The sequence below is a fragment of the Megascapheus bottae genome, chromosome 16, assembly GCF_031878675.1.
Source record: "Megascapheus bottae isolate mThoBot1 chromosome 16, mThoBot2.hap1, whole genome shotgun sequence".
NCBI lineage: Eukaryota > Metazoa > Chordata > Mammalia > Rodentia > Geomyidae > Megascapheus > Megascapheus bottae.
This window is the reverse complement of record NC_143524.1, coordinates 11,026,145-11,038,224: the sequence shown is the minus strand read 5'-3', so window position 1 is coordinate 11,038,224 and position 12,080 is coordinate 11,026,145. Positions and strand designations below refer to the sequence as shown.

Sequence of the window (12,080 nt, the reverse complement as noted above, 5' to 3'; positions counted from 1 at the left end):
TTAAAGTGAAATATACTGTTATATGTGGAAGAGATATTAATGAAGATAACTGTATTTTTGTATTGAAAGATAAAAAATACTTCATGAGGAAATGGAAAAGCAGCACCACGTAGCTGGCTAGTGACATTAGATACAGTGAACAGAGAGACAGAAATAGATTTTAGTTTTAAAGCCACTTAGAACATATGTAAGGATTGGAACTCCATACTAAAAGAAAGGATAGAAGGAAGAAAAGGAAGGAAGGAAGGCAGGAGACAAAGAAGAAAGAAAGGAAGAGAGGACATTTGGATGGAAGGAAGGTAGGAAGGCAGGCAGGCAGGGAGGGAGGCAGGAAGGAGGGAGGGAAGGGGAGCAGATTGAGAGTGCATGGGACAGAAGGAGGGATCTATTGCTATTTACCTATATCTTGTGTTTGTTGAGTAGGAATTTTTTTCCTTACTCTGCTCTCCTCAATCTGAGTTAAAAACAAGTACAACATCATTCAATCAGAACTGAAAAAGTCAACAAAGATACAGAAAACCAAAGCAAAACAAAAAAAGAAGATTATGTGGTAGTCTTTGGAGAACAATTAAGATTACACCTAAAGCAGAAAGAATAGTCAGGATAAATTTAAGAAATAGAGCTGCCGTACTAAGTTTCTGTCATTGAAAATTTATCTTTTAGTAGTAAAAAAAGGTTTCAAATCCATATTTTATTTTATTTTTTACAATGCTTTGGGATACATGCCACTTCATTCATCAGTCTTCCCCAGAGTTTTATACATATAACAAAAATCATTTTTTTTAACTCTGGGCCTGAACACTGTCCTTGAGCTTTTCTCAAGGCTAGCACTCTGCCACTTGAGCCACAATAGCACTTTCAGCTTTTTCTGTGTATGTGGTACCAAGGAATTGAACCCGGCTTTTTGTGCATGGTAGGCAAGCACTCTTACCATTACGCCAAACACCCGGCCCACAAAAATCATTTCTGAAATTGTAACTGATAGTAATTCTAGAATATTTTATATTTTATGTAAATAAAATAAAAAGGTAGTAGAGAATAAAACAAATCTAATATTAATGGATTTTACTATAGTGTAAAATATAAACATGTGAGGAGTGGCTGGGAAGCTGAATGAGATCTGAGAATCATTGTCTAAAGCCAGCCTGGGTGTGAGACTCTTATCTCTACTTAGCCACTAAGATGTGGATCTCCAAATAACCACCGGAATTGGAGCTGTGTCTCAGCGATGGAATGGTAGAATTTGAGCACAAAAATTCAGGGACAGGGCCAAGGCCTTGTGTTTAAGATCCAGGACCAGCACACACACACACACACACACACACACACACACAGAGGCATACAGGCATTGTATTGGTATAATGAACTTTCTTAGATCCTAATTTTTAATCTAATTTAGGGTATGCCTTATGCATGATATTGTGATAATAGTGACATTTGAAAGAACAATATTGAAAATTTAATACAAGTATATTGTACTTTTTTATAGGTAAGGATATTATATATAGTGAGATTCAATGATTTCTTTTTTTCCATATATTTTTATTGTAATTAATAGAAGGGTTACATGATATTTGCCAGATAGATGGTGCATTAATTCCCATACATTGATACCCTTTCACATGTCTTGGTCCCCATTACTCTCGCCCTGAACCCCCATCTTGTTTTCCCCCGTTTCCTATCCAATTTCAAATAACCAAATACAAATATATCCGATATATCAGGTAACAAAGTGAGATACTGCAACAATATGAGATAACCAGGGGACAGCAAAAGAGATGAGAGATAACATAGTACCTTAAAACAACAATCATTCATTATGTGGCTTATGTTTCTATATCCTAGAAATCTTTTCATTTAGCGTCCTACTATATGACCTTTTGTATCAAGTTTTTGCTCTATTGCAAATCTCTGCTAGGAGAGCCCAAGGTTTCTACTGATTATGACAAATGAGGGAAACCATTGAGCCTAACTAAGTTCCTTTGAGTCTGGCTTACTTCACTTAATATGATCTTTTCTAAGTCTTTCCATTTCCTAACAAATGGGGCAATGTTGACCTCATAGAAGTTCATGCTGGAGGATGAATTTCAATTTAGATTGACTTAACCTTCAGTCTAAGGTATCTACAATGTCAGTCATGATCTGAATTACATATTAAATGATCTACTAGCTTTAAGTGGTATTAGTAAAATCATTCGCAATGCATGAAACAAGGCTTGTCCGATTATATATATGAGACACAATGAGACAATTAAGGAATGTGTTTATGCAGAGAGGAGGAAGAATGATGATACGATTTGAACAGGGTTTCAAATGTAATAGGAAAATATAAGTAATGCTAAAATATTACTAAGATGAATTATATTTTTCCAAAATTCAGTACATAGTTCTGAAATATTGAAGGGTTTGATCTGGTATAAGAAGAATTTAGGGTTGTTGGTCAACTAAATTCAATATATATGTAATCAACTGTGACAAAATGCTGATCACATTCTACAAAACAGTGTTTATAACAGATCTTAAGAGGGTAGAGACAGTCTAAAGTATTTAATAACTTGTGTTTGGAGATTTGTGCTGTGAGAACCTGTAAGAACAAGAAAGAATACTTAGAAGGAGAACAATGAAATTTGATAGGGAAGGGGGGAAAACCAAGACGAGGGGTGGGTGGTGGGTGGGGGGGAGAGTAATGGGGACCAAGACATGTGAAAGGGTATCAATGTATGTGAATTAATGCACCTACTATTTGGGAAATATCATGTAACCCTTTTATTAATGACAATAAAAAATATTTAAAAAAATGAAAAAATACATTCTTAGATTTAAATGCTGAATGCAATATAATATGTGGTGATGGATCTTTCTCTATAGCAAAAATTAGTGGGTTAACATTAAGACAAGATGGGACTCACATTAGGCTTTAATTCATAATGTGAGTAGAGGGAATCTTGAAACTGAAGACCCAAGATAAAGCACATAGAAACCCAAAGATGCATGTTCCCAGCTGATTTTTGCTCTAACTCTTCTAGAGACCTCAATTACTTGACTTGAATGATTTCAATTGTACAGTTCTCCCAATTTTATTTTTGTGAAAATGAAGTTTTGCCTCTAATGGTAATCCTTGTACATTCATCCAGCTGTGAACCAATTATATTAGTTTATATCTTAGCCTTCCGAATTTGGAAGGATTCCTCAAATGAGTCAAAGTAAGTTTGCTTTGTCTTTAAAACTGAGCCTTGAATAAGTGAGGGAAAATGTGGGGTGAGAGGGTTAGGTGTGAATGTTGTAGGAGTGACCTTGATCAAGTGCACTGTCTTCACAAACTCTGTTGAATGGTGATTACTTTGTATGACTACTTTGTACCACTACTTAAAGATAAGAGGGGAAAAAGAAAGTAAAAAGAAGCCTTGGGCTGAGGATGTTAGATTTGAAAATTTAAGACCTTGAGTTTGATTCTTAGCACCACAATAAGTAGTAAGCAATAAGTAAATAAATACCTTTTGTTCAATCATGTTTAACATAAAATGTGAAAACTCAAATTTCTTTGTCATTTGCTCACTGTGCAAGTCTGATTGATACCAGTAAATTGTTTGTTAAGTTCATGTGTATGTGTGTGTGTGTGTGTGTGTGTGTGTGTGTGTTAGATTTAATGTTGAAGAATAAAATACGACTGCTTGCAGGTGAAGCTGTAGAATGTAGTAGTTCACAACATATAAATATAATTGAATCATCTGTACTTGTAGTTCAAACTGATTTCTATCGTTTAGAACTTCATATACTCTGTTAGTGTATGGTATATTCTACCTCAGGGACAATTATTCTAATTTAAGGAAAACTTTGTTATTCTCTATTTCTAGTGTTTTGAATGCATATTCATATATATATGGTTTATGGTTTGTAAATTTTGATATATTTTGATCAATGTAATTTACTAAATTACATTTGAGCCACTGTCATATCATTATTAACCAAATTGTTTGATACATATATGTATATATGTCTTATAATGTGTATATATGCATATGTATGTGTATATGTCATACAATTTATATGTATGACTTATAATATATAAATCTTATCTTTCTGGGGGGGAGAGAGAAAGAGAGAGAGAGAAATAGCTATGTTTGTGCAGTAAAGGACAAAGATCATGCCAGGGAAGATGTAGAAGTCAAGTAGTACACCATGAGATTCACTGGTGGATGAGATTATAACACAGTCTCTCAAACAAAATGTTGATAAAATTTCAGGAGTTTCTAGAGTATCTCCAAAGAAGGAAATGAGATGACAATTTGAGAGAGTTTTTAGATTATTTTATGGTTACTCTAATCACCTAGAATTATCGGTGTTATTTGACTAATCATTTTGAAGTTGGAGCCTTCCAGGTACAGTATTTCTTATAGCTTGGATTAAATATATCCCTTGGAAATCTTCATGTGGAATTGGGAATGAGGGATTAGCACCACTTTAACTGAAGAAACAGACAGCAGCTCTTTTGTCCTGACTGATTTAAAAATAAATACCTAGTCAGAAACACAATGGTCACTGTCCCCTAATGGCAGAATATATGGAGTTATCTGTTACATCTTCTACTCCTGTAATTAATAGAAGCTCCCTGATCTGCATGTATTTTTCTCATTCTCCCTTCTCATGCAATGGCATCTAAGTTGACTCTGAACAATAATTCATAGTTCATCAACCATGTTCAGAACAACCACACTCTTTCAGCCTGTATGTAGTTGGATACCCTTGTAGAGAAAATTCGTGAGATAATCATTGTTTTCCTTGTTTCCTAGATGAGAAAGAAATAAGTCACCAATAGGAGTCCAGCAGTATTCCAAGTTTCAATAATCACACAATGGACAATAATCTGAAGCAGAAGAAGTATGATCAAAAGAGCATGAATACCCAACTGATACTTGACAAGTGAATAGCACCCTGAGAAGCCTGCTTGGCCCCCTCACACCCATTCTTTGTTCTGAAAAATTGGTCAGGGTGAGATCTTGGATGGCCTCCAACCAAAGCCAAATGCAGAAAGAAGGAAACCAGAGTACGGTTGTCACATTTGTTCTCCTGGGATTCTCAGAATACCCACACCTCCAAATGCTACTTTTTCTGGTCTTCTTGATCATCTACACAGTTTCTGTACTGGAAAACCTTGGCATGATTCTGATCATCAGGACAAACCCCAAGCTCCACACTCCCATGTATTTTTTTCTGAGCCATTTATCCTTTGTTGACTTTTGCTACACATCTGTCATTGCACCCAAACTGTTAGACCTTCTGGTGACTAATGATAAGGCTATCTCCTTCAACGGGTGCATGGCCCAGTATTTCTTTGGATGCACATTTGTGATTATAGAAATGTTTATGTTAGCAGTGATGGCCTATGACAGGTTCATGGCTGTCTGTAACCCTCTGCTCTACACAGTAGCCATGTCTCACCATCTCTGTTCTGTTCTGGTAGCTTCCACTTACATATGGGGGGGCATCTTTTCCTCAATGCTCACATACATTCTTTTGCAGCTGTCTTACTGTGGTGGACTTAACATCCTAAATCACTTCTGCTGCGAGTTCTCCGCCCTCCTCTCTGTGTCTTGCTCAGATACCTCCTTCAGCCAGATGGCCTGCTTAGTCATCTCCATGTTTAATGAAGCCTGCTGCCTGCTGATCATCGTCGTGTCCTATGTTGTCATATTTGTCACCGTCATGAAGATTCCTTCCAAAGGAGCCCTGCGAAAAGCCCTGTCCACCTGCTCCTCTCATCTGGCCGCCATCGGAGTGTGCCATGGGATTGTGGTGGTCCTCTACTGCGTGCTCAGATCTAAAAGCTCACTTTTCCTCGTCAAGATCGCCACAGTGTTTCACAGCTTGGTGATCCCCATGCTCAACCCCCTTATCTACAGCCTCAGGAACAAAGATGTGAAAGAGGCCATCAGGAAGCTTTCTTACTGACCGTTCCTCAAATATGGTTTCTCTACACCGCATTTCCTAAATATCCTTGGGATGATTCTAGATTTTTTTTTCTCGCACTAATAGAATACCAGTTCTTGGGAAAATTGGGTAGGTAGTTTGTATGCATCTATGGTAATTGAATCTCAGCAGGCTTTAGTAATCTCCGCTGCTTATTAAAGGGCAAGGAGTTTAAAACATCAGTCATGCTCCAAAGTCAAATTCAAAGAAACAAGAAAAAGGACTATTGAATTCTTTTATGTTCTACCCAGAGGTTTGTATAATATTTGGTATGTGAATGTTAGATGACCTCAATATTTATATTTTGAAATTTATAACTTGGGTTCATAATATAAATTTGTAAAGGAAAAGATTTTTTGGCAATACCCCTAAATTACCTAAAAAATATATTTACATTCAATTCCAATTGACAACCTGCGCATTACGAAGCTTAAAGGAAAATAAAAAAACAAAGACAGATCTAACTTTCAAGTATATACATGGTATGCTTATCGTACACACAGAATTGTGAATTACTTTTTCCCTTAGAGCAAATGTCTTGATTGAAAAATGTATGGCATTTATTGCTGTTTGTGATAATGTGGTTATGTATTATTTATTGAAAGCCTTGTAAAGAGTGAAATTTGAATTTACCAGGAATTTTCTTGGCATAATTACATAAGAAACATGTCATTGAAGTGGGATGTGGTTTAAAACACTACAGGAGAAATCCAGATGTTTCCGTGTATTATAAAAAACAAGCATTTCCATGGCGTACAATTTCAAAATGCAAATAAAACTATGCATAGTAAAAATATTTCATTATATAGTTTGTGATAATATCACAAGGTGTCTATAAAAAGGATGTTGTACTCATATAGAACAGTTTAAATTGATGTGTCTGAATCCAACACTGTTGAGTTACTGTATTTGAACTCCAGGTGTTGGCAAAATATGACTTTATACATGAAGGAGGGCATTTGTCTCTAAATGATATCCATGATAGAGAAAGAGGAACATTTTGAAATTTCTTCATTTTTCATTTTTCCTGGTTGACTTTACGAAGCTCACAACTCTCAAAAAATATGCTCAAAGAAACAATACCCAATTAGTAAATGGGCTAATGACTTAGAAGCTTCCTAGAAAAAGAAATAAAAATGTCCAATAGCCACATCAAGAAATGTTCAATTTCCTGCCATAAAGGAACGCAAGTCAAAACAACAATGAAATTCTACCTCACCCAAGTTAGAACGGCGATGTGGCCAAAAGGGAACTCAGTTCACTATTGCTGGGAATATAAACTTGTTCAACCACTCTGGAAAGCAGAAATGGAGTTTCCTCAAAAACAAAAAACAGTAGTAGAACTAACCTGTAACCCAGCAGTCCTCCTCCTGGGCACTTATCAAACCGCATACAAACAAGGCCACATGAAAGCTACCAGCACAGTCATGTTCAATGCAGCACTATTAACCGCAACCAAGATATGGATCAGCCCAGATGTTCCTCAATGGATGAGTGGATCAGAAAAATGAGTTATAGATGCAAAATGAAATATTAGTCATATGTTAGAAAGAATGGCATTGTGCTACTTGTAACAATACAGAAAGACTCGAAAAAAATTACAAGTGAAATAAGCCAGGCCCAGAGAAACAGAGGCTGCACTGGTTTCCCTCATTTGTAGTAGATCCAATGTACCTATAAATCAGCAAGTAAATACACTGGGTGGTATGCGGGTGGTTATAACTGAATAAACTGAAGAATAATACACTTTATAGAGTCTCAAATAGTATAGTCCTTTATCAAGGCTAAAATGAAGCCCAACAAAATAAGCACCAGGAAATAGATGCTTGCAAAATGGTGATGGAGGCATCAGTAGAGAAATGAAGCGTGTGGGGAAGAATGCAGTCAGAATTCATTGTATATACCTCAAAACTAAGAAAAATAAAGGAGGGGTGATTGGAAATGGGAGAATTTTGAAACTCTAATTTGTTAAAGGCAAAAAATTCAATACACATCTTACAAAATTAAGATATTGTGGGAAGAGGTGGGTTGGGAGTGATGAGTGAAAATGGTAAAATAGGTCACATTGAGCAAGATACATTGTGGTCTGGGCGCAGTGGCTCATGCCTGTAATCCTAGCTACTCAGGAGGCTGAGATCTGAGGATCAAGGTTCAAAGCCATCCTGGGCACAAAAGGATCTGATACTCTTATCTCTAATTAACCTCTAGAAAACAAGAAGTAAGGCTTGGCTCAAGGGTAGGGAGGTAGCCTTGAGCTGGAGAGCTCAGGGACAGCGACCAGGCTGAGTTCAAGCCCCATGATGCACCAAAATAATAATAATAATAATAATAATAATAATAATAATACATTGTGTTCACACAATGTAGCTTGTTGAATGGCAATTCCTTTGTACAAATACTTTAAAAATAATAAAAAAGTACTTTTTTTGCCAGTCCTAGGCTTGGGCTCAGGGCCTGAGTACGGTCCTTGGACTTTCTCTACCACTTGAGCCTATAGCACCATTTTCAGTCTTTTCTATGTATTTGGTACTGAGGAATTGAACCCGGGTCTTTGTGCATGCTAGGCAAGTACTCCACCAAAAATACTTTTTAAAAAGTGAAAGGAAAAGTGAATAGCAATAAGAAGCAATGGTAAAAGAGTAGACTGATGATTTCCATGCTCAAAAGTGAGAAAATAACAAAAGATTGCCTTAAAATGGAGTATTAATTCTAAGATTTACTGTAATTGAGCATATGAGTGTCTAGGCTACATATTTTAGTATAAAAATGATTGAAGTTTATTCAAGAAGTCTCCAAGGTTAGTAGCTTAACTAACTTCAGGGGACATGACCATTTTCATAAAATTAACAGTATAGCATTATGAGTTATTAGCAATACAGTTATATTTTCCTACATATGCTCTTATGTTTTCTTCTTACTAAAAGAGTCTCTTTAATTAGAAAAAAATTTAGCTTTATTTGTAGAACAGCTCTCATAGAAATATATTCTTTTAGCATATGCATAGCTGAGAATTTCTATACCCTTTTATCTCCAAAGTGTAGTTTTTTATGCAGTGGCAGAGTGGCGGGTTATTTTTTTTTCTTTTTTATTACTGTTAAATTTAATGTCACTCTTGTCTATCCTGAAAAGTTTTTCCATTCTGAGAATTTAGCTGTTAACTGACTAGATATAATCTACAGAATATTCCTTTTACATTTAAGCTTTAAAATATTTTCATTGCTTTCTACCTATGGGAGCTAGAATATAGCTTATATCATGCCCCCTGTTTGTCAAGATCTAATCCAAATCACATGAAATCTAGTAGGCGCAGTTTTCCACTTTTCCCTGGTCTCTGACACTTTCTTCTTCTGTTTTTGTCATGATTTAGATAACCTTAAGGGGTCTTGGGCGATCCTGTACCACATTTACCAATCTGAATGTGTCAGTTATCTCATGTGAAGCTGAGATATGAGTTTACAGGGAAGAACATAAAATAAATGGAGAACGTTTTTCTTTATTGCATCATGCCAGAAAGTATGAGATAATTTATCATGGTAGTATTTGCCTACAGTTCTTCATTAGAAATTTGAACTTGGTGTTTGAAACATGCTGAACCCAAGCCATCTCTGAATTTTCATGCATTGTTCTTTTCAAACTGTAAACTTCATATTTTCTTCAGTGAGTAAGCATGTATTGTTTCAGGAGTTCAGTAAATCAACAATTATTTGCAATAAACATGTGAAGTAATTATCCCCAATGCCACGGAAGAAAATATATCATCCCAAAAGACACGAGAAGCAGTATTATGTAATCACATATTTTGCTGCTCACTGAAGAAAGCCCTAATTACAATTCTCTGGTGTTAATATCTCCAAGACTGTGGCACAATTTAAACTGTGGAGTCAGCTCTCAGGATTTTTCCCTCAATAAATCCCCTTCATTGGGGGTATGGTTGAAATTCATTTTCACTTTTGCTATAAATTTTGGTCATATTTCTCTGTTGAGTAGTGGTTGATTGCTGTGAGTAAAAGAAACAGAGGCTCATTAGTGTGAAGAAAAGTGTTGCTAAGTTTAATCAAGCTTTTCTGGTTTCAGGTCAGTTAACATTTCTTTTATTGTCTTCATTGAGGTTAAAACCTAAATATCATCCTTAAAAAATTACAATGATCATAAAAATTATCAGGATTATCCTAGAGGTTTTCTAAAAATGAAATAGTTCACTTGATTTTCACTAAAAGGCCCTGAAGTATATATATCAAAATTAAGTTTTCTTTTGCCTTAAAGAAGCTAGCAATGGAATACCAAGAAGCAATGAAGAAAAGAACAGTAGACTGCATAGACTTTAAGGATTCCCCAAACCTAAAATTCTGCATTATGCCAAGAAAAGCTGAAATTGTAGAACATTTAATACAAAACTTTATATCTGAACAGTTTCAGTACCATGTTATCCCTATAATACTTATTTTTTTATTATCTTTAACTAATTTGTGAAGGAGTTGCCATTCTACAAAGTAGTTTCCCGAGGCAAGACCTCTTATTGGTGTTGTTTTTATTCCTATTCATTCTGCTTTTCATGATAGCTTCCTCTCTCTCTTTTAAGACCACGAAGAATTACGATGTTGTCCAGAGGAAATCAAAGCAGCACACCCACTTTTATTCTTGTGGGTTTTTCGGAATACCCAGAGCTCCGCGTTCCTCTTTTTCTCGTGTTCCTATCCATCTATACCATCACTGTGGTGGGAAATCTGGGGATGATCGTTATCATCCAGATCAACCCCAAACTCCACACAGTCATGTACTTTTTCCTTAGCCATTTGTCCTTCCTGGATTTATGCTATTCTACTGTCGTGACACCAAAACTGTTGGAGAACTTGGTTGTGGAAGACAGGACCATCTCTTTCTATGGCTGTATCATGCAGTTTTCTTGCGCTTGTGTTTGTGGAGTGACCGAAATGTTCATGTTAGCAGCCATGGCTTATGATCATTTTGTGGCCGTTTGTAACCCACTGATCTACAGCACTGTTATGTCTCAGGAGCTCTGTGCCAGTCTGGTGGCCGGATCATATATGTGGGGCATCCTGTGTTCCCTGACACTGACATATTTCCTTCTTTCCCTGTCCTACTGTGAAACTAGCATCCTAGATAATTTCATCTGCGAGTTCTCTGTCCTAGTTTCTGCCTCCTCTTTGGACCTCTCGGTCATCCAGATGCTCTGTTTTATTATTGCTGTTTTCAACGAAGTGAGCAGCCTCCTGGTGGTTCTCACATCATATCTGTTCATCATCAGCACTGTGGTGAAGATGTCTTCAGCAGGTGGACGTCAGAGGACCTTCTCCACCTGTGCCTCGCACCTGACTGCCATCACCATCTTCCATGGAACCATCCTTTTCCTGTACTGTGTGCCTAGCCCCAAAACCTCACGGCTCACAGTTAAAGTGGCTTCAGCGTTTTACACAGTAGTGATCCCCATGCTGAATCCACTCATCTATAGCCTTCGGAACAAGGATGTGAAGGATACGCTCAGAAAATTAGCTGTCACCACCAGGTCTTGTCACTCTGTCTCGCTCTAATGTAAGGTTTCGCATTTTTATTTCTGAAAATAACTGGTTTAGTAGAGTATAGTGGCCTGGCTCTAACAGTGAGACTTATTCTTCAAATCACAAATTAATATATCAATGGTCACAACAATAAATGATCATTGGTTTTGCATATAACAGATTTTACAGAAATATGTAATTCTTATGTAAGTGGAAATCCTGTCATATGAATCTTGAGTAACCCTTTGTGAGGCGTTTCAATCATATGTAGTTTATCTTGGAAACTTTATAGTTTTACATGTACGTGTCCACAGTGAAATTAATTTCTGGATTATCAAATAAGAATGACACCCTAAAATTATAATCAAAAAGCCCACCCATCTGAGAAGTCTTTTTAGAAGACTTTTAACAAATGTTTAGGTTTACTGAATTTTGTTTAGTCATTTCTTTTCTAAGCCAGTTTGTATGTCTGCTTTAGTTAAGAGTTCTAAAAATGATTACAGATGGTGTTTTTACTGAGGCTTTGTCTCAAATGCATCAGGCGACATTTAAGATTTTTCAACTTTTCTAGTAGTGATGACAGTTAGGCTGAAAGAA

General features: G+C 36.3%; 2 protein-coding genes across 2 annotated transcripts; both read left to right on the top strand.

The window, feature by feature from the left end:
• Window positions 1-4,995: 4,995 nt before the first annotated feature.
• LOC150052790 (olfactory receptor 1165-like) lies at window positions 4,996-5,949 on the top strand. The gene has a single exon (XM_090349219.1). It carries the CDS (start codon window positions 5,002-5,004, stop codon window positions 5,947-5,949), a length of 948 nt encoding a protein of 315 aa, XP_090205345.1. The 5' UTR covers window positions 4,996-5,001.
• A 4,613-nt stretch (window positions 5,950-10,562) lies between these two features.
• On the top strand, window positions 10,563-11,516 carry LOC150052789 (olfactory receptor 5D13-like). Its single transcript, XM_090348854.1, has one exon. The coding sequence runs from the start codon at window positions 10,563-10,565 to the stop codon at window positions 11,514-11,516; it is 954 nt and encodes a 317-aa protein (XP_090204980.1).
• The last annotated feature ends 564 nt before the right edge of the window (window positions 11,517-12,080 follow it).